The following is a 23,495-nucleotide window of genomic DNA, read 5'->3' on the forward strand; positions in this document are numbered from 1 at the left end:
CCCCACATTCACTGGTTTGCTGCTGTTCCCTACATCTTATTTAATACCCTGACTGGTGTTAAGCCTTTGGATGCATTGATTACAAAAAAAGACAGTTAATAATTTGGCATATTTCATGACGAATACAGGTTTGACTTTTTCAGTGTACATTTAATCGTGTTTTAAATGTCTCAAGTAAAATGCGGGAGTCCGACCGGTGACCACTGATATCTGACCCCTATTTCCATAACAACAATTGTCCCACAAGTGAGGGGGTTGACCTTTAACCTAATGTCTAATGCATGTATGTGTGAACTTGTTTGTCTGGGGGATGGAATTGATGAGATTCCACTCATAGACCCGTGGGAATAACAGTCCAGTTCCAAAGCTTGTTTAGACTCTGGCTCCCATTATGTATGTGCGTGCAAATACACACAAACTTACATGCACACACTGACAAATAAAACTGCAGATATTCCATGTCGCAGAAGGTACAATAAAATGTTTTACTGTGCAAAGCAAGCGTGCACTGATTGATCGGATGGATGATTTCAACATTTTCGGGCTTTCGGATTCATTACACTTTCGTGACGAAAATCCAAAAGTAGAACGCAGGTACTTTTTGCTAAAGATTCTTTCAGAAAACAGCATCAAAAGATCCACTCTTACCAATTTGTGACATACCAACATATGCACAGACTAAGAACTTAACACGTAACTACCATACACACCACCTATTTAACACATACAATGTACACAGGCCCCCCAAGTCTATTTCTTCTCTCAAAGAATTGTATAAGTCAGCAGTCATTTTGTCCATACCAATGACCACATAATGGATACATTCTGCAAATGCAGTGCACCTTTTTTTTAAGTTTCGGTTGCTTGTATACCTTTAATGGGATGCTTAGAAGTCAAGGTTAGAGGCTTCGTGAGTACAAAGGCCACACAGTGGTTATATGCTCATTATTAGGTCTGATAACAGGACATTTCCTTTTGGTGAAGCCTCAAACTAATCCTTACACTTTATGACCTGCAAACGCGCACACACACGCGCGTGGAAAAGAAAGGGCAAAGTCGTGTCTTTCTCTGTAGATAAAAAGGTATTTTTCATTAGAATGGAAATCTCGGACGTCAGTGAAGTACCCTCTAGGAAGGGCTGAACGATATTGCCTAAAAGTAAAAAATTCCACTTTCTTTCACAAAAAAAATTGTTTTTTTAATGCAATATATACACAGCAACAAGAATATTCTACCTGATTAAGAAGTTTTTAAGGGGCCATAATCTCTACCTTTGACAGAGAAAAAGTTGGTGAAGTTACAATACAAACTGCTAAAACCTTGAACGAAAAACATACCACAAAAAAATCCACCAGAAATTCCTCCAGACACATTGGGGTACTTAAGCTTTAGAGCTCTACTGAAAAAAAAAGACATTTCCCATGTGTATTTTAGTAAATATGTTATAGGGTTCGATCTGCATTCAAACGTCTGTTTCTTTATTTTTTATGCGGCAGGAACAATGACCATTTTATTTCTATGTCGCACTAGCATGTTTCGAGTGCGCAAGGAATTCATCAATCTTGTCAACGTCCAATTGGTCAAAGGCCAGGCAGCATTACGAATGCTGGGCTGCTTGCAGACTCAGCACTTCTGCCTTGTCTTCTACTTCCATGGCAGCACCTTGTTTATACTCCCCACCATTTGAAATAGTGTTATTTTTGACCGATTAGACACCCGCTATAATAGCCTGGATGAGTGTCATGTCAGATTTTAGTCCCTTTGCAAGGCCCCATTTTCTTTACGTGCATGGGCAGAATATACCGACCCCATAACCTGTGAAGGAGATTAATTCTCACTTTTATCACAGTGTTACTCTGAAGGGAGCCTGGAGGAGACTTGCGCCAATGCATGTACATGTGAATTAAAAAAAGTGTATGTGTGCGCATGTGTGTGTTTAGTGGCATTTTATAAAGGCTATGCATAAAATTCCACAGGGTCTCTTAACCCAAACAGACACTGGTCACAACCCTGTGTAATGCGGGTGCCAATAAGTGCCAGAGACCTGCTGTTATTTTTGTTTTGTTTTGTTTTTAGTAGTATATAACCATTTCTTCACGTGGTGATACTCCTCTAATTAAAATGTACTTTGTGCAATCTAGCTCAGGGATTTAAAATTTAAAAATGGGGCCGGCTTTATTTTAGGTTAAATACTGAATTACATGTTTTAGTTGTTTTCCCCAAACCCAGCTACCCAAAATACATAAAAATAAGCTCTACACATTGTTGGACAAAGAGACTAGGTTTATTGTCAACAGCAAACAAGTGAACAGTTCAAGCACAGGAAAAACATGACACTAATATTGACTCGCGGCAACAAATATTTATTGGAAGCGAACCTGTGGGAATGTTTATAAACAGCGGCGTGGAAAGGTTGTGCTCTTAAGCATATGCTAGAAACTAAGTTCTTATAGCACCCTCAGTAGAGCATCACCATCGTGAGACTCCACCTTGGCATACATAGCTAAAAACTAATGTTCAGATCCCTTGAGTTACTTTCCTACTCTGGACAAATGGAGAAACAATAGTCTCGGAGGAAACCTACATTCCAGTCATCAATTCATACACCTTGTGTGCCAATACCAAGCCAACATTCAACCTGCATGAAACACCTGCACCAACATCAATACCATCCATCCTCCAATGCAATAAACTAGAATCTGCCTTGAGCATATCCTTGCACTGTCTTGAAATGAGAATTCAAAACCAATGTCTGCACTCACTTTATGTAAAGCATGTACGTAAAACAATCGACTGCAGCTTGTGAAAATGAAAAGTGACAACTATAACTCAACTCAAAGCTATATATAGTATTTATATAACACTTTTAAGACTAAATTGACACTCAAAGCATGTCGATGGCAAGCCAGTCTAAAGCATTTAATGGACAAAACACATTATTCAGAAGATGAGTCATGATCTGTGATTGCATTATTCACTTGAGAGTATTACAGCTCCGTCTCCTACTGTCTACCAATTCCAAAGCGTAGTGTATGGATGGTGACCAGGTAAGTTTCTGATACATCCAATGCATACATAGCAGTTGCAAACATGGCAACCTCCAGGAAAAAAAGCAAACAAGAAGCCAGCATTGGCAGGTTATAATTGGAAACTGTCAGAATTAATCGCCTTATCTTGAAAGAATATCTAAGCACGGTGTCTCATCCAATGTTACCCAGTGATGCACTGCAGCAGCAACATCAGCAGCATCAGAAACACTGTTGTCATCATTGTTGACATAACAACATAGAAAGACAAGTGGCAAGGAAGTGTGAGATGAGATCAATTGAAAAAAAAAAAAGTGCGCACACACAAAGCGAGGAGATTCGCTACCTTGACAGGAGAGCTCCGGGTGGCGACCGGGAGTTCTCTCCCGGCACTGCCCGGGGGAGAAGCCGATATCCCGGCCGCGCAGCCCTGCAGCGAGCCCCCGGCCCCGGCCCCGGCCACGGGCTGCCTAATGCCCGCTCCAGCGCTCCCTCGCTGAGGCCGCTGCTTAATGCCATCCAGGAGGCGAACGAGCAAGATGTTCGCCGGCAGATCGTCCACTCCGCAGTCCACCAGGATGCGACACTCGGGGCACCGCAGCTCGTTCCTGGAGCTGACGATATTCTCCAGGCAGCGGCGGCAGAAGGTGTGCTGGCACGGCAGCACCTTGGCCGTGGTGTCGAGGCGCTCCAGGCACACCGAGCACTCCAACAGATCCAGCAACGACGAAGACTCGTCCATGTCGGCGGAGAGGGTGATCATCTGGGCTTCAGGCTCCGTGGAGACGCGGCGACGGCGGCGGTGGTTGCGATTGGTGCTGCTGCTGCTGGTTCCCGTGGCGGAGGAAAGGACCGCGAGCACAGAACATTCTGGGAAGCGAGCCGACGGCAAATAGTCGAGGGACGCCCCGCGCGCGTCGTCGTGCACTTTCCTCCCCCGGCTCGTCTCCAGTGTGTCTGTTTATGAGCCTTCTTCTTCTTTTTCTTCTTCTTCTTCTGCTTCCCTCCTCCTCTGCGAGCTGTCACCCGCGGCTGTGCTGGAGGCGCTCAGGTCACGCTCTCGTCGCCATCCTCATCCTCGTCGTCATCATCATCATCATCATCGCTTCTCGCAATTATGCTGCGTGCGCATTGCCCAACGGATCAAGAAGGCTGATCATGCCAGACAACTTATCCATCGACGCAAAATCAACCACTCAAGTCATCACAACAATAAGCTATCGCTGGCCACAAGGAGGAAAAACCCCGGGTCTTTCTTTTCAAATGAAATCCCAGTGATTCATCATTTTAAAACCAGTTTGCTTTCCTCCAGACAATTTTAACCGGAAAGTCTGACAAAAAGACACCCCAGTTAAAACAATAGAAGCATCTATCTATACACAACATAATAAGAAGAGCACGTGACATCCCTAATTTACTGCACAAAAGCTGTATTATAGTGAAAAACATGTTAACTTCACTCTGCTGTAAAATCTCACTGCATTTTGTTTGGAATATTTTACCACCATTTTATTTCACCTTGACTTTGTATTATGATTATCACAATATTAGGTTTTAGACTTTTGAGTCCAAGCCTTACATGTAAGAGATGACAAATTATTTGTGCACCTTTTCATTTAACCCAAACACAACTTTTCCCCCACATGTACTTGTTCTCAGGGGCAAATACTTTACATTGGTGTTCTCGGTAGAATAATTGGCTTTCAGTGCCGTCTAGTGGCCAAACATCGATAAGATTAAGTGCAGTACCAATGTTAATACATATTTGGTCATTCACCAGCCAAAAAACAAATAAAAATCCAAAACACATAACTGTATTGGTGGTGGTGAGAAATCTAAAATGACAGCACTAGATCATTGTTTTCACAGGGTTCCCTATTTACCTATTCACTGATTTTGTTGCTGTCAAAATAAAAATGTAATTTGCTCATACGCCGTTGGAAACCTCGCGGAGCAAACCGCTTTTTAATTTACAGTGTGCGCCTGTGCTCGTGACCTTTCAGCTTTAAACCGAGACCTACAATGCGGTCCACCAGTTCAAACCTGCTCCACTCTTGCAACCACTCAGCACCCGAGGGATCGGGGGTGCATGTTGTGACTTTTGACTTTGAAGAGAGAGGGGCAGCAGGGCTAATTGCTACCCATGGTTAAAAGCTCAAGGGAGAATGCTTATATGTACTAGAGAGGATGGCTGAGTGTATGGGAGTGCAAAAATATGTCAAGGTATCTTATTATTTAAGAGTACCCTATAGTGTGCCTGACTTTGGTGTGGGTAGCATGGGTTCGATTCCCACTCGATGGCGGTGTGATTGTGTGTGTGCCAAAATTAAATTCTGATTGAACTGCAATGAGACTGCCTGGTAGTCAAATGAAGGTCAAGTAGTCGCAATTGGGGTCCCGTTGCAATATGTCCACGGGGGACTGCCATTTCTTAAAGCTTTATTTGCAGTCAATAGCAAGACTGCGCAATAATACAATGCCATTGCCATTCGTTTAAGGGAAATGCAAGCCTGAGGTTGTCAAGCCCTGATTTTGAATGCCTCACTGGTAACAAGCCATTCATCATCTCGCCCAGTATTCATCATAGCCACCCAGGTCTTTTGCTCAGTGTGTTTTATTACCTTAATATAAATGTCAAAAGCCAACAATTGAGCTTTAAAAGTGGCACGAGAAGTTCTCAGAAATAATTATTGGATGGAAATCTGTTTCAATCCAGTAAGAAAAAGCTGAAGGTGACAAGAAGATATTCTGTCGTTACATGGGTGAGACAGAAGCAATTAAATGTCTGCTAAAGATGATAACAAATATTTGCACAGATCATGCTGCACAGAATCTGTAGTCACTCATTCTGCTGTAAAAAATCTACCCATTCAAACATGTCTAAAAGTACTTAATATAACACAAAGTTGCAATACCACATTTAGTTGAAAATTTAGCCAAATATTGTAAAAGACTGCCAAAAGTATGAATGTCAGGACTTTTTTAAACAAAAAATGTTCAATCTCTTCTTTCACTGATTGCATAATCAGTAAGAATACTGCAATTAACTGTGCTTTTATGTTACATAGAAGGCCATGTGGTGTGTGTTGTATCGCAACCATACATCCCCTCATTAACCAATGGCATCAACTCACACAAAAGTAGGTTAGCTGATGCGGCAGTCACCATGGAAACCGCCTCGTTCTTCCTTATTGCGTAGTTAGTAATAGTGTGAGAATAAAGCAAGCTAATAAGGGGACTAAAAGGTTAGAGAAAGTCTACAGTTGACAAACACGCGTGGATGCGAAAAGCGTATCGTGGTTGCAACATCGGAAGATTTTTGACCCTAGACAGAAATACTTCAGGATACTATGAAAATACAAGAACGAATTGAAGTTATGTGTTTGATTGTTGCATGACAAAAAAGCTTAAAAGGCAGCGTAGCAAGCAGTAAATGAGACCTGCTGATCCAATTGAGTCACCGTCTGATACACTGCAGTGAGGGAAACAATCACAACAAACATACTCAGTCTCTTTCAAATTTAATGTATATAAAAGCCAGTAAATGTCCCTTAACGTTCCTTGCTAACATGAAAAAAAATACTAAAGCAGTTCAAACGAAATGGGTATTATTATTATTATTATTTTTTTACAATTTATGAAATGCTGCTTACTGTTTGTATTTTGGGGGGGAGTCAGGAGAAAAACATTCCTAAAAGTGTGTTAAACGCAGAATACTTTGATGTTTTCTTTGCCTGTTTAAATTATATTAATATTTACATTACACAAACACAGTATTGCATTTGCTAAGAAGCTCAAGACTTCTAGCCAATCTGGAGTTTTATGTCTATTGATACAAAAATTTACCAACAAATCTCATTGAGCCTCTGCTACGTGTTTATGCATTTTAAGTTGCACAACCAGTGATGGGTGTAAATCACAAATTTCCGACAGTAAAAACCAATTCTTTGGGCAATTATGCAATACATGTATACCAATATTACAACGTCTGCGACAATAAGAACATTGCTTCTGCACTTAAATGCATTGAAATATCCAGTTCTCCCCTCAAGGCTTAATCTGAATATTTTTGCATTTTTATTGATTTGTCAAACATATGCTTGATTGGTGTTAATTCTTCATTTAAATGCCCACAAATTTCCCTTATCTCATCAGTTAATCTCATCGTGTTGCACTTGGGCTCATTTATCACTTGTACACTGCATCAGACTGAATACAGATTGCTTGCTGAGTAAATCTGTTGTTTTCATTTTATCACATTACTCCTCTTGTTTATCATTTCCTCATCCTGCATTTATCCTTTCATCTCATCTAATCTCTTCCTCTCGCCACCCCCTTTTTTCCTGTCAGGAAGCCCTTGCCTCAACATAAATGACAAGCTTAAAGGGGATGTGAAGAAAGATAAAGTGAAAACCTAATAGATTAGGGAGTAAGGGATGCCGACTAAAAGTGGAACGGATCAGCTGGTAGAAAAAGGAGCGAATGACCACCTAAGCATAAAGCTAAGAAGTAAGAAGACAAGTATATGGTCAGAAAGAAAAGATGGGGAGCGTAAAGTAATTACAGGACTCCCTGAGTTTTCAAAGGACCTCTTTTATCTCATTCTTCCTGCGGTGAAGAAAAAGAGCGGCTGTGGAGAGGAAGGAGGTGAGAGGAAGACCATCTTCCCAACATCGCATTAAAAACACTGATGTCTACAACACATGCAAATAGACACACACCTCACTGTTCTGAGATCGAGGGTTCAATTTTGCATGTTCTCCCCGTGCCTGTGTGGGTTTTCTGCGGGTACTCCGGTATCCTCCCCATCCCGAAAACCTGCATGCCAGGCTGGTTGAACACTCTAAATTGCCCCTACGTATGAGTGTGAGGGAGTATTGTTGTCCATCTGCCCCTGCTAACCTTCCGAGGATAAGCGGTACAAAAATGAAGGAATTGACTGGCCTGCAATCTTTATTTAACACTACAACAGAATAGTAAGTTAGTAAATGAAAACAAAGGCTCACCATGCTAAATTATGCGTCTATCCCTAAGAACACCATTTTTAGACACTAGAGGGAACAGTCGAGTCACGACCTACAGCCAGGCTCACCCTATGCCAGGAGTTTACCTGGTCTCATTTGTCTCAGGGCGGAGAAACTTTTTCATTTTTCCCCATTAAGGAGGAGCCTTCAGACAGGCTAAACATGCCCACTCAGAAAGTGGCAGCTGAGACTTCCTTTAAGCGGCTCAGAGTGAGGGTTTTATTAAGTCTGTCCCTCAGCGATGCCAATCTCAGGTTGATTCTACCCAGGACGGACCAGTAGGCTACTGACAACTGAACCAGTTGTGTCACATCCTCAGAAAAAACAGACTGGTGTGCCCCCACCCACCTCCTGGGAGCGTTGCAGGTAAGACTCCCGAGTCGCTGTGGAATGCCGGGACAGATTTCTGCAAGATTTTCCTGACTTGTGCTTCTTGATTGCTTTGCTTTCATTTTTTTTATGCCTGGCTTGGAAAATAACAAGGAATGTGAGAATCAAAAATAAATCCAAATCACATTTGTCTGTTTAGTTTTGACTAGTGAATGAATCCCTCCATCAGTAAGATAACACTATTCTGTTTGACTTGGGGACGTTCCCCATGCAAACACATGTAGTGCAGATGTCAAATTTGGCTGCCAAGTGCATTACATTGGAGAAAGTTTGCTGGATTTGCATGAAATCAAACACGTCCCTAAATAGTCAGTGGTGTGTGCGAGAAAGCTGCATGCTGGTACAAAGCTTTCAGCCTAAGGGTACAAACATTTAGTTTGCATAATCGCAGCCTTGGTTATCTGTTTTGCTGCATTTTATCACAAGGCCCTTTTAAGTGTGGCTTCCCTATCAACTGATTTCAATGGCTCCTAATTAGTAACCCCATTCCACGCAAGAGTGCTTGTGTATGGGAGTGTATTTTGCACAGGGCACACCTTCTCCCTGTCTGTATAATTGTTTTCTTGGTGCCGCCTGGCTGTCCCGGGGGCCCTAAAGGGAAGTGCTGCCCGCAGACAGGCAGCTCGGCCCGGCCCGGCTCGGGACAAGCCGGGTCCTGCCGAGCTTCTGAAGTCTGCTGGCTGTCTTTGAACTGCAGCTGCTGGAGGTGGAAATCTATCTGTCTCATCCACACACAGATTTCTCCACTTCTCTTCCTTGAACCCTCCTAAATCCCCCCGAGCTGCCTCTGTTGCCATCAAGTCTTTCATGTTCACAGGTAGAAAGGCGAAAGAGCAACCCAAAAGAGGAAGGGGATGTAATCTTCAAAAGATGTAAATGTCTTTTGAGGATTAAAGGTTTAGGAATGTATAATAAAAAAAAAAACATCCGTGTGAAATTTGTGCTTTCAAATATGGCTGAATTGAATCCATAACTAAGTTTACTCAATCGCCAAACTGCTGCTTCACGTTAAATCCACATAATGAGGCCGTTTAGCGCCTCAGTGGGTTTCCTTGTGAATGTAGTGAGATGATTTATGTTTAAATGTCATCGATAATTTTAATGCAAAGCACAGAACCTCCGTGAAATTTAGAGAGCCCCAGAGGTCCATTTATTATGTATTACAGCTCAGATAGAATACATCAAAGAACATTTATCAGTCGTACAATATACCGTATTTGCTTTAGTCAAGTGCACTGTATCATCATCATTGTGATCTGTCATCACCAAAATATAGAATACACTAACAATTTTAACACGCATTTGACACAAGATACTTAACTTTACATGATTTTATATTGCTAATGAAGGTACACTTTGGACTGTTCTCCAATCTCTGGAAATGGAGACAAGCATTCACATTCACAGCAACAGTTACAGGCAATTGGAAATTGTATTTAAAACAGTAAGGGACTTTTTCTAGAGCGACTCGTGAGAGTGCTGTGCTCTTCATTTCCTTGTCAATTAGAAAATCTGATACGCTTCAAACGCTAGAGAGGATCTGCAGGAAACTCTAGGAATAGGCTGCTGCGCTACATCACGTTTGCTCAAATTGCCCGATTTCACTTTTTCATGCCAATAGATGAAAAGCAGGCACATATGTAGATGCCGCTTAAGAAAGCAAACTAACAAACAGTGACAGCCTGAGAAAGGCTTGAGCCGAGTGCGAGTCATGGCTTGACCGCAGCTGGGAAGCCTCAGCGTCATTTGATTTATTGAGAGCAATTGGCGAGTGTGAAGTCACCACCGAGCCATTTTGCTTTACTCATCTGATTCCAATGTTGCCTTGCAAGTTAGGTAATGTAGCGATGAGGTGAGAAGGGTACTACACCATTGCCAGCTCTTTGCATGAATCTTTCTATTAGTCTGAAAAAGATGTCGCTATAAAAACTTGACTCAAGAATTTTAGGACTTTCCGACTGCATCCATCACTCCCACAGTGCCCGAATTTGTCAAAGAAATCGCAACTCCAATTTTAAACACGTTTACTCTTGACTATAAGGTCATCCGTGACCTCACTTTCTGATATTCTTTGTCAGCGCCTCATTATTAATCTACCCAGTCACTTCTGACAAAAGCTCTGTGTGAAAGTGCATCTCATGCATTCTTAAATGCCATTTTTTTTTTAGCCAAGATAGGGATAAAATGCTTAAACTGCAGAGCGGTTCAATGGAGAATACAAATGCATTCCAGGCTGCCACTTGCAGCCACGACAAAATAAATACAGACAAGTCAGACAGACAAGAGGGAGACGTTGTGGCCCAGCCAATTTAGAGAGAGGCAAACAAGGTATGGAGAAGAGAAGTCGATGAAAGACATCACTAGTAGGCAAATCATCAAAGAAAAAAAAAAGACGACTGACTGAGCGCTTTTGTGTATGTGTGCCGTCTTCTTTGAGTTGAGTTTGTTTTTACTCTGCACCAAGAGGAAAGCTGGCACTCAGTCTGTAATTAAAGCAATCAAATGATGAAAAGCGATGAGGAAATGCATACACAGATGTATACATTACACACATCACACAGATGCCATCAGGTCTTTTTTTCCACAGAGGTTGGTAAAGTGGGCAAAATTGTAGCAAAGTGGCAGGATTGTTACTTGGGAATATGGCTGAAGTAAAAAGTTATTCTCTAATGCCGCATTCAGACCGGCAGGATTCCCGCCGTGTGATTGGTTCCCGTACAATAGGGACGTAATAGCGCGTGGAAGGAAGAAAGGGGGACAAAAAAATCGGAGGTAAATTAGCATCTTGGAAGTAACCTTTCGATTTTCTATTGTGTTCAAATTAACCTCCGATTTATGAGCTGTCAAATTTTGCAGCACGTTAAATTATAAACATGATTTTGCAGTGTAAAATAAAACGTCATGAGGAAATGAAGTCCAGCTGTTGTTTGACATTTGCTTCTACTCGCAAAGCTGGAAATCGCTTAACACTCTGTGTTTATTTTTACGTTCAGTTTATACACCGGGGATGTTGCTAATGGGTTGTGTTCATCTATTGGCTCATTTAGCTTCTGACAGCTTTGATGGCTTCTGTGTTCAATGTCCGGGAAAAAAGATTTGTATAAATTGAAACGTTTATGTAAACACAACAAGTGACATCATAACCAGAATGGCCAACTTTTGGATTTTAAAAAGTTAGCGATTCCTAATGTGTTCTTTTAGATGGAAAAACTATAAATCGGTAAATACCTCAAAATTTCAGTGTCAAATTCATTTTTTAGATAAAAAGTGACTTAAATTCAGTCAATCTGATCTTTTGAAGTTCTCTATAAGTTTTAACACCTTTAAATCTCATTCATTATTCAAATAAGATGCTTAGGATGTCCTTGGCCATATTAGAGTAAAAAACTAGTAGTCTTTTGCGTGCATGGGAACGACTGGCGATTCAAGTTGTGAAAATGAAATATGCTTATTTTAACAAGCGTATTAGATGATTATTCCTACCTGACGAGCTCGATTTCAGTGATTACTATTAACCACCAATGGACCCCAATTACACATCTTCCTTACTGTCCCAAAAAGTTGCATAAATGGACGATTGTGTTCATATATATGGAATGACTATATTTGTAAGGATTAGTCATTAATCATTTGCAAATATAGGCCGTGAAACCAGAAAAAAATTAGGCACAATGTTAGGAAAGATAATGGGAACCACGTGCTATATGATTTGATGCTATCTATAGTTTGTTGTCTCTCAAGTCAGCGCACTAAATATACAGTGGATTTGAAAAGCTGATTTATTCTCTGCTGGTAAACCTGTGACTGATGTTAATTCATGCAACATGTTACACAGATGTGAGGGCACAACGAAGAGGAAAAGTTAAGCTATGATGTGCATTTAAAAAAAAGTCTGGAAATGATCTTCAGACTATGTCACAGATGGAGAAACACATCGAATCATAATGTTAAGTCACAATAACCTTTTATTCTCCTGTCAGGACTCCAAAGACACAGAAGGCTTGTTTTTCAGCATCTGCTAGTTATTTCTCTGGGCAAAAAAAAATCTAAAACTTAATAACATTTGATGGGTTGAGTCATGGTTTTAGAAAATGATTTCACTGAGGGCTTTAGAACTCAGTGATGGAAATGAAGACTTGATTAATGTTGGAAGTAGAAGATTTAGGCATGAGCGCTCTAAGATGTTAATATCAAGTAAAAATAAGAAATAGAATGTTACACTAATGCATTATGGAAAGGCACGAGAGATGCAAAAATAACAGAAAACAGGTTCAATGGGACACAGGGGGTCCAAACCCGTTTTCCATGTGCTGTTAATTGAGTTGTAATAGAAAATCTGTACATCAAAAACAACTATAAAACTATTTTTTGTGCCCTTTGTTCTCCTTTTTGAGAGGTCCATGTGTAGATGATTTCCTACTTTAATAACTCGCACACTGATCGTGGAAATACCTAAAAAAGCTAAACCTAAATCTTTTTGTTTTGAAGAAGGACTTTTCAATTAATCCAACTCTCAACTCAGCAAGGCTGAGCTATATTGAATCCAGTACTCTAAATGATAATAAAAAATACCCCAGAAATAATTAAATCATGTCTGTATTTCGAATTTACAAAAGATAATTCAATATTTCTTCTATATATTTAGTTTCTTTGAATCATGTTCTCCTATAGAACCTTAAACCAGATGAATAAATGTCAAAGTCTCCCCCAAAATACAACAAAGATGAGCAAAACGAACTAACAAACTGTCCAAAACGATAGTTATTTCCTCACACTATTTTGCGACCCCCATACACATAACTACAAAGACAGAGTTAAATTTCCTCTATTACGATTAACACATGCAGCGTCAACTTTCACAATGCTTATTTTTGTCAGAAGTTTCAAACACTACCTAGTGAGGACACGCCTAAAAACAGAGGAGTTATTTAGCAAAGATTATGCGGTTGTTAGAAGATGAATATCCTCGGGGCTTGACTTTCATCCCAGACCTGCCTCAACAGACAAAGATAAGGTTTGAGGGGGTGAAATGAAGGTTGAAAGCGGTAGGAAGGCTTGTCAGAAGACACACAGAGAGTCTTCAAACATGCTGCTTTTACTCTATGTATGCCAGATTAACTCTGAAACAATTTGGCCTGAGGGGCTTCATTCACATTTGGCAGTTCTTCATTTCCTGCTATCCCATCCAGCCTTTTATCTCATCAGCATCAATACAGACATGCACACACACTCCTGAACACACAGACTAATGCCGGTTGTGGCCTGACCACAAGGACTGTTCTAAAAGACCAACACTTATGGGTTATATAATGTGTGTGTAGTAAGTGATTGTGCCAGCTCAAACGCGGGATTTGTGGGGAATTAGCCATTATTGAGGATCAAAATGTTTTTCACTGAGGAGTGAAAGTTGAGAACTGGAACGGCAAATGTAAATGCTGGACTTCAAAGAAAGAAAGAAAACTACATCCCTTTTTAATCAAAAGAACTTTTTAAAAATCTATTTGATGCGGCAGGCAATACGAGGTGCATTATAAATTGACCTGCTCCAAATTACGGTCTGTAGAAATCAACGTGATTAGGCAGGAGGAAAATCAAGTTTCTTGGTATATGTTTGCTTTTTTGTGTGAACACAGCAAACATATTTAAGGTGATGACCAAATTAAATTAAATATAGTCAGAAACAGACTATAATTCAATTGGACATGCATCATCATGCATGGCTCAAAAATATCTGAACTTAAGGGCAAACGTGACAAAAAAACATTGTCTATCCATCTATCATGAAAAATTGTATATATAACAGACAAGTTATATACTATGACTTGTGTGTCATAGCAAGACACAAAAAAATTCCCCTTGCACAGCTGCTTCCACCTCATATTGTGCGAGTGAAAACGGCCAAATTAGAAGCATTTTCATAAACCCCGGAGCGCTATTAAAAGAGAAACAGTGCTCTCATGATGCAGTCCATTTACTCTTGGTGTCACGAGGGCGCCACTTTGCTGGCTACTGCACACATGTGCAACATGTGGCTTATCAGGCAGACTCCAAGCATTCAGTTTGTTTGTTTTTATAATGCTAATATGAAAAGGCCTGTCAGACATTGAGGATAGATGTGATGCTGTAATGAAAGGTGCATGACGATGATGCATGATTCACCAACAATATTTGTCTGAAATAATCTGTATATCGCAAGGCATAAACAAGGCAAGGAAGAAAAAGGCAGGCTAGTTATTATTTTTCTTCATGATATTTTGAAGGAAAGTTTGAAGTCAAGGTTAGCCAAACGTGACGCGTGCTTACAGATATGAGCAGCCGCAATGCCACGGGCTGTTTTGCTACTATCATTACATGTTTATAGGCAATGATGTGATTGATACTTGTGCTTCATTGAAATCATGTGGGCCACACACTACGTATCACAGTCAGCAGTACTGCTCATACGCAGCCGCGATCCATATTTGTATGAAGAGAAAGGGAAGTCTGAAATTTATGATTTTGACAATTACAATGTCTTCCAGGAACTGAAAGCAAATATGCCACAGAGGAGAGAAGCGGCAAAATCCATCTTCCTGTCCTCAATTATGGTACGTTTTAATCATTTATTTGGTTCCTATGCAGTATATCTGATGATTTCTTTTGCAAACAATATAAAGTAGTTCAACAAATTGTGCAAGAAGTGTCAAATAGTAATGATAAAAGGATTTACACTTGGGCTTTTCTAACAAAGTACTCACACAATGTCACATTTCTGTTTCTTTAGGTGTGTTGGATGTTTGCGAGTGCAGAGTATTCCAGCTGTGGAGAGTATGAATTCTTAAACCTGAGCAATAACAGCTGTCAGGCATGTCCTCAATGCCAGCCAGGACAAGAGCCACACATGGTGAGAGCTTTACTGAAGTACACTTTTTGTCTGTAATCGTTAATATTTTAAACATAAACCTATCTTGGTGGCATTCCAGTACATAGCAGTAAAACAGTCCTTCAACTTAATATACACACATCTCCAGTCCTGTAAAACAGGCTCCTCATTCACATTTTTCAAAGCCTGGTGTGAATTTGGCGAGTCGGCTGTCTCAGTAGTGTTCAAGCCCGTTAGGAGATAACAACATCCTTCCTGTTAAATCAGAATTAATTATACCATTATCAACTTCCTTCCTCATTTAGCACCCTAATCCAATAAGCACGCTGTTCTCACTGTACTCGTTCATTCAGTGAGCACCTCTGACTGATCCCAATTATCTTGTTGACTAATGTAGTGAGTTGCGAGCTGAAGAGTGCAAGATAAGAAAGAACCGAGGATCCATCAGATGTGCGCCACCGCTGCACTTTCGCCTGCTTGTCTAATCCCCACAGAGCTTCTAATTGATGTGTTAGGCTGTGAATGTGTGTTCAATCCTGGTCTAACCACAGGGTGTATCCTCACACTGACTTCAGAGAGCATCTGTGCTAACACACGATACATCACAGGAAGATGGTTTACCTGATTTAAAAATAAATCCATACAGTGATTAATGTAGCTGGCTTCTTCAGTAGGCCAAATACTAATATGTAAACTTGGAAACCCCATTATATTATCTTCAATAAAAGAATCATGGCAAATTACGAAGACTGCAGGTAAAAATGTGAAAGGGTCTATTCCACATGAGACTAAGACAGGAAAGAAAACAGTGTTGAAATGCATGAATGTATATTTTAGATGCTTTATCATCAGTCAATCCCCTAAAAAGGATCCAAAGCACGTAATAAGTCAAAATGACAAAATTGTGCCGAGGGCCCAACACAGTTTTATGCTAGAGCCACGAGGGTCAAACGTGGGGGGAGACTTATGAGTTTCCTTCAAGAGATGATCCACTCAAGCCTGAGGCTAATGCTCACTTCAGTAACACATCCTGTTTGAAACATGACAGATAAAAGACAGATCGTAGGTACAGTTGTACCTTGACTAACGAGTGCCGAATAATGTGTGCGTTTTATAGACTTGTGGCTACGGTGTGAAGGATGAAGATTTTTCTTGTGTACCATGTCCACCTGGGAAATACTCCAAAGGTAAATATGAGATCTGTAGACGACACAAAGACTGCGACGCTCTCTACAAAGCCACGGTGCGCACGGTGGGAACGCAGGACAGCGATGCGGAGTGTGGACCTTGTTTACTAGGGTAAAGCGACACACTAAATGAAAACAATATATAAAGAGTGAGAATTAGTGACAATGAGCGTATAATAGAAAATTAGATTTAGTTTTTACTCATTCAGGTTACATATTGCATGCAATTACATTCCTATTCTGACAGACAACTAGCAATATACCTAAGATTAACAGTTTAATTAACAGACATACAAGTACAGACTCATTGTTGTCTGCTTATCTTTAGTTTAATTTCCAAACTCTAGCAAGCTATGTTTTGTGTCTCCAGGCTACATTTCATCATCTGTCAGGTCTTTGTTTCTTTTTCTCTAGTTTAACATACCTTAAACTACTGTGTCTCCAAAACATACTCTTTACACGTCACCATTATCTGTTGCCTTCTTTTTAAAAGATAGTTTTTCCAAGGGTTGTGATTTTCCTTTTTTTAAATTACCCTGTTTTATGTCTTGTATTTCATGCAGGTATTACATGCTGGACAACAGGCCCAGAAATCTTTATGGGATGGTTTGCCATTCCTGCCAGAACGCACCACCCAACACCAAAGAATGTAAGAACCAAATTTACCATATTGCTATCCAATAAAAACACTCAATTTCTATAACTTCAGTTGATATATTTCTCATTTAAATGGGAACTAATTTGGCAAAATGACCCCAATCCCATCAAATGTGCATAAATACAGCAATATTAAAAAAATATTGGAGAAAATAGTGCAGAGTTCTACACCATGTAGTACTGGAAATCCATCAAAGACACGATTACTTCACCAACCCCTAGAGTACAAGCACACACTTGCCTTGTAATCTCTAAATTAGTCTGTCTCCAGCCTTGGTCTGTGTGTGCATGTGTGTGTGCATGTGTGTGTGCATGTGTGTTTGAACAATTAAAACTCCAGTCAGAATGACATGATGATTAGCATGTTAGTACTTGAATTAATGTTTTGGCAGACCTTTGTGTCACCTGAGTTTTAGGCGGTTCTAATATAGTCTATTATGGCTCCCTTTCGTGTAAGTTGAGTAAGAAAATTGACAATTTTGAGAGTTCCTTACTTTAAGTACTACCCTACAACAAAGCACCACAAGTGTAAAGGCAATCAGGCTGTTTTTGTGGCAATTTTCTCTATATTTGAGATAGGCCCACTCTTTATCTGCGGCATTCGCAGCCTATGATGGATCCCAGTTGCCTTTTTTATTCAAAAGCGACCTTGCAAGAAGCAATCACTGCAAACACAAAACAATCCTGCGTTTGAACCTGAACAACTTGCGTGTGTTCAGTCTCCAAAACGAGATTAAGAAACAAAACCACAAGACCTTAAACAGAGTTCCAGTTCAAAGTTTATAACGTCATATAGACAGAGTAAACACATAATGGAAGATGTTTGGACCTACGGAGCACATTATTGCGTCCGTGTGTGCATGTGTTATGTGTGTATAAGTTATGTGTGTGATAAGTGAAAGTGTTTGGGAGCATGCAAAAGAGGTTGTCATTGATAGGGGAAAAAAGGAAATAGAATGTTAAAGATGTGATACTTTACGAGAATCTTAACTTCAAACTAGTGTAAAATAGGCAGGCATTTCAGAATCGAGAAATGAAGATAATGATGTGGTAATAGCACTAACAGTATTAAAGGTATAGATGTGTGTCTGTTTTGTGTCTGATTGTGCCAGGCATGCAGTCTAATGAGCCAGTACAAAAATCTCAGCTGGAGCTTGACAGCACCACTGCTTTCCCCCATCTTCAAAAAGGTGAGCACAGACATGCGCACGCACACACAAACAAACTCAGCAAAATAATGAATTTAAACTAACAAAACATCATCTGTCATCTCAGATCCAACAGGACAAAGTCATCTAGCAACAGCTCTCATTATCGCCATGTCAACCATCTTTGTCATGGCAATCGCCATTGTTCTCATCATTATGTTTTACATGCTGAAGGCCAAGCCAAGTGGCCAAAGTAAGCGCACACAATACTTATACACAAGGCGACTATCGACCATTTTAGCCTTCACGCCTTTACTCAAAACTGTAACCATGTGTTTTCAGCATGCTGCAATGGGCAAGTGAAATCAGTTGATGCTCAGATCAACAAACAAGAGGACAAGAAAGACATTCCTGGTACAACTGGAAACACAAACACACACATGCACACTTGTCACAGGAGTGAGAATGTTTGCATGGACATTTGTTTTTACAACCATGTGTTTTTAATTTATTTATTACATTGTATATTGCCAATATAAACCACTAACAAGTTGGCATATGTTTCTGTAAACTTTACGACACATCATAAAATGAACAGTTTATAAAATACACAACAGACCCAGTTCAAATTGAATTAAACTAAACTGAAAATCATATGTTTGTATAATGACAGTGCACACCACATCCTGACTGTGAAAAGACAGACTATAATTACAAATTCCATCTTTGCTTTAATGATGCTAAAGGAGATTCCTTTTGTCAGGGGCTAAAATCTTTCAATATTTCATTTCAAATGACTTTCCTATTTGACTCTGACTCATATCAAGGCAAGAAATTTTAATATGGGATAGTCCCTTGCCTTGAAATTGCCTCATGTCTTCAGCCATAATGGTTGTATATACATATATAAATAGTACACACCCTATGTGAGTGTGTATACATACAAATGTATGTATATATGTGAATGTGTGATAGTGTGTGTGTGGCCTTTGGGAGCTGTGTCGCAATGACCGCATCTTCGTGGAATGTGGAGCCTATCCAACAAAATTAAGGCGCTATTTCTGCTGACAAAGATGCCACATTCTTCTTCATGTGCTGCTTAACTGTTCCTCGTGTTTTCAACACGCACATGCATACATACAACAGGCCTGATTAAAAATAAACGTGATAATCACCATCATAAAATTGTGGCAATTTATAGACTTAATAACATAACAGCATTAAACGCATGGCAATTTAATGGGATGTAATTCAAAAGAAAATATTTTGGTGCTTAAAGACAGGGTAATATTGTGTGTATACAGTACATGGGTGAGAGACCATAATCACTTACATGCAGAGGGCGACTGAGTTGTCAAAAGAAAATTACGGGTGATTGCACACAAATGCAGAGCTTTTTCATTTGTGGACCTTATAGATAGAATCATAGTTTAACCTCAACCCTGACATCATTGCTGTCTTTGATTACTCAAACTCAGTAGAAGCCAATTTGAACCTGAAAACCCTCCAACTGAAACACTTGCAGCCAGATTTGGTATTCTTATAATAGTCACTGTAATTGCATTGGTTTTGGATACCACGTCGATTCCAGTGCCACAAGTTCTGTGAATAAGTTTGTGGTTCAGATCTTAACCATGCGTGGAAGAGAATAAATTGATGGAATTAGCTGAGGCTGTTGATATCCTCAAATGCTGACATTCGTGATTGTTAGCAGTTGATTCTATTTCTTCAGTATAGCTGCATTTTTACAGCGCACTAACCTTACCCTATCGATTGTGATTTGTTTACTATAAAGGTATTCTTTCTTTTTCAGAAAAAGTGGTGATGTACTCGGAAAAAGATGAGTTTGACAAACTTCAGGCATCACCTCAGAAGACAGCCAAGAGGTGAGACACACCTCATGCTGACATAGATACAATATTTTTCATTTATTGTATGGTTTTTTTAAGTTACTTGAGTACAGCAACCCCCTACTCAATTTTCTTCTTTTCTCATCATCACATTAATACCCAATTTTAGGGTCAATGTCACATTATTCCCCTCATCTGTTAAGGCCACCACATGCCAGATAAAATCACACTTCACTTTAAATTATACACTGGGTGTGTATATATTCCATTTCCTATTGAAAGGCTTGTTCATGGAATGTTCCAACACCCAAAAAGTGTGGAATGCCTTTGTTTATTCAACATGTGTTTATAATTGGCCTCCACAAGACATGTCTATGCATTTAGTCTTTAACTAGCGTGAGTGGCATGACACTTCGTAAACACCAAAAGGTGAACAGTAGGGGGGTACAGTGCTAAAGGTGTTTGGGATTATTTATTTCAGTCTTCACATAAATCCAGTACTTTTCGATAAAACATCATCTCGAGAAATGGGATACTTATTCTTCCACAACTAAAATTGCACATGCACTTTTACTCATATTTATTTGTAAAAACTCGGAAGTAAATGTTTTATATGTATGCCGTAGTGAGAACGATGCCTCGTCCGAGAATGAGCAGCTGTTGGGCCGGAGTATCGACAGCGACGAGGAGGCGACATTGGACAAGCAGGGTTCCGCAGCAGGAACAAAGACCCTGCCTCCCGATTTAGGCCTCAACAACATGGGGAACAAACCCGACCTTTGCCTGCTGACTCTGGGCGTGCAGGATAGTGATAGCTCCTGCAATGGGACCACCAACATCCCAGCTAACACCAACAGCAACCTCCTCAATCCCAGCCAAATGAGCAATGTCAACCACATCTCCAGCACTAACCACGTCAACATTGTGACCGCAATCAACAATAGTAATAAAAACCCTGGGGTAGGAATGTGGATCTTTGAAATACTTACTGTACATTTATGATTATAAGCAGATCTACAGTCCTGAATCATCTCAATCACACGGCATTTCATTTTTCTAATACACAGATGTTGCAGAGTCGCAGGAAAAAGATCCTGGATCTGTATACTACAGTGTGCAACGTGACCGATGGTAAGTGCCATGGTAATGCAACTCTGCCTTACGACCTTAAATTCCCAGTATCACCTCAGGGAGGCAATTTAATGAATTATTTCGATCGAACTTCACTGAGCAAGCGTGCATGCTTTTCTTTCCTCAGGCCTAAGCCCTACAGAACTACCATTCGACTGCCTGGAGAAAGCCAGCCGCATGCTAAGCTCCTCCTACAGCAGCGAGGCTGCCGTGGTCAAGACCTGGAGGCACTTGGCCGAGAGCTTCGGCCTGAAGCGTGATGAGATCGGCGGCATGAGCGACGGCCTGCAGCTATTCGAAAGGGTGAGCACGGCGGGTTACAGCATCCCCGACCTGCTCACCCGCTTAGTGCAGATCGAGAGGCTGGACGCCGTCGAGTCGGTGTGCTCGGATGTTCTAGGAGGCAACGACATAGCCACGCAGGGTAGTCGACAAGGCATCAGCAGTTTCCATAGCCAGCTAGTTTGCACATCACCATGCCAGCAACCCTCACAACGCTGCGCCAGTGTTTAAAAGCATTCACGAGCTCAAACTCTCAAGTTCCCTCATCGCATGAAGAACGTTGATGGACCTCAGTTGACATATCCCCAAGTTAAGAAAAAAACATTCAAATGAATCAGTGATAGTGACTACAGAATGTGGCTAGAAGGTGATTTTTCTGTAAGAAGATTTTTATAAGAAGCATTTTTTTCTCTTATATATGCCACTCCGCACTATAAACTGCAGGTAAGCATTTTGTATTATGGGAAGTTTACAACAAAAGACATGCACGCCAGCAGCCCATGAAATTTCATAAGATGGTTGCAGTTTATAGTGTAAAATTTATGGTAATTATGATTGCGTGGAAGTTTCAGTCCAGATGGAGAGACTATTATCGGCATAAAAGAGGCCTTGACTGACCATGAGATGAACTAAAACATAAACATTGAGTGCCAGGTCTTCTCTCGGGTTCAACATGAACTATGTTGTTAATAAAAACGTTGATAATAACTTCAAAAATGTTCTCCTGGGACAATGAGACAACTTGCCAAATGAATGGAAATTGAAAAGCAAAGTATCAAAGTACATGCTATAATGTTATTTATGTCCTTTCTTATATTTCTATCTAATAAGTAAGCTAGAAAGCTATTTAGCTTTCTTGCACACTCAAATGGAGATTTTCTAACAGCAAAGCTCCACCAACACATACAATATGATTATTTTGCACATATAGCCACGGATTTACAAACAAGTGCCAGTATAGTGACAGATGAACCAAAGATTTAATTATTGACTATGTAACTCCCCACAGTCCTGAAGTGTAGTGGGTTATACCGTGGGTGAAAAGTGCCTGTGATTTCCAACACCTAGTTAAGCATTTATGGCCATTTCACCAATGGAAGTCCAGTTGTAAAAATATGGAGTCAATGCAGAGCAGTGACTAACCAACCGCCTTAAGGAGCCGTTTACAAGAGTTATAAATGAAAACGTATAAACTGTGTTATTTTGGCCGATCGGTTACACTACAAATATTTTGGTATATAATGCTACCAAGCACACAAAACCGCAGGAGTGGTGCTCAATGGCCTCTTTAAAAATATATATATATTTAAATGAACTCAGGTTTTGTATGATAGCAATACAGTAAATTAAAACCTCAATTTCTTTCAATTTATAGCTTTGAGTTGCTGCAGTGACTCAAGTTGGATTCAAAACAGGTTGACCATTTTTTTTAATGGTTCTAGTTGCCGAAATGTTTGTAATTGACCGAATTATTGGACGGAATTAAAGTGTGCCTCCGCTGTAACAGTGATGTAGCAAAACATGTGGAAAGAAACTTAATTTCATTAAACAATGACTGTATATATAACTTATTATTGTACATAATGTATACTTTAACAAAATAAAATAAAAAGATTGTAGTAAATGCTTGATATCTGACTAGTACTTTATTCCATGTTTTCATCAAAATGTTTTCTTAACAATTAAAATGAAATCAATTTCGACTTAATCAGGTGGGTGCATTTTCACCAGCTCCCCAAAATTATTAAGCATTAGTGAGGTTATTGGAAGAGTTTGCATTTACTATTTCTTTTATCAGATCTTAATATTTACTTTGAGGTAAAACCATTATAACCAGTTGCCATGTAACGTGTGAAGGTATTAATGGTCATTAAATTGTCAGCGGAGTCAGAACACTGCCAGGGTTGATTAATCACTCAGAGATACTGAATAGAAAAC

General features: G+C 40.0%; 2 protein-coding genes across 3 annotated transcripts in view; one reads left to right on the plus strand and one right to left on the minus strand.

Annotated features, from left to right (window-relative positions):
- LOC144086706 (E3 ubiquitin-protein ligase SH3RF3-like) overlaps positions 1-4,235 on the minus strand; it is a 48,698-nt gene extending 44,463 nt beyond the window's left edge. For both annotated transcript variants that reach the window (XR_013304561.1, XM_077616748.1), the window contains exon 1: positions 3,373-4,235. Coding sequence is in view for 1 of the 2 variants with exons in the window: in XM_077616748.1 (XP_077472874.1) it covers positions 3,373-3,789 (417 nt within the window). In the remaining variant the exon portion in view is untranslated. The remainder of the gene's footprint in view (positions 1-3,372) is intronic.
- Positions 4,236-8,260: 4,025 nt separating this feature from the next.
- Positions 8,261-23,188, plus strand: edar (ectodysplasin A receptor). Its single transcript, XM_077617194.1, has 12 exons — positions 8,261-8,416; positions 14,962-15,027; positions 15,204-15,323; positions 16,420-16,601; positions 17,053-17,138; positions 18,259-18,336; positions 18,422-18,547; positions 18,637-18,708; positions 20,108-20,180; positions 20,771-21,104; positions 21,212-21,275; positions 21,403-23,188. Exons 2-12 carry the CDS (start codon positions 14,977-14,979, stop codon positions 21,786-21,788), a joined length of 1,572 nt encoding a protein of 523 aa, XP_077473320.1. The 5' UTR covers positions 8,261-8,416; positions 14,962-14,976; the 3' UTR covers positions 21,789-23,188.
- Positions 23,189-23,495: the final 307 nt, after the last annotated feature.

This window comes from Stigmatopora argus, chromosome 13 (genome assembly GCF_051989625.1).
Source record: "Stigmatopora argus isolate UIUO_Sarg chromosome 13, RoL_Sarg_1.0, whole genome shotgun sequence".
Taxonomy (NCBI): Eukaryota; Metazoa; Chordata; class Actinopteri; order Syngnathiformes; family Syngnathidae; genus Stigmatopora; species Stigmatopora argus.

What these genes read in the sequence shown, in the direction of transcription:
- edar (XM_077617194.1), top strand. Translation starts at nt 14,977, where the DNA reads ATGCCACAGAGGAGAGAAGCGGCAAAATCCATCTTCCTGTCCTCAATT. An exon ending in ACCACCCAACACCAAAGAAT is followed by an intron (nt 17,139 to 18,258) that starts GTAAGAACCAAA and finishes TGATTGTGCCAG; the next exon opens with GCATGCAGTCTAATGAGCCA. An exon ending in AGTGTGCAACGTGACCGATG is followed by an intron (nt 21,276 to 21,402) that starts GTAAGTGCCATG and finishes TTCTTTCCTCAG; the next exon opens with GCCTAAGCCCTACAGAACTA.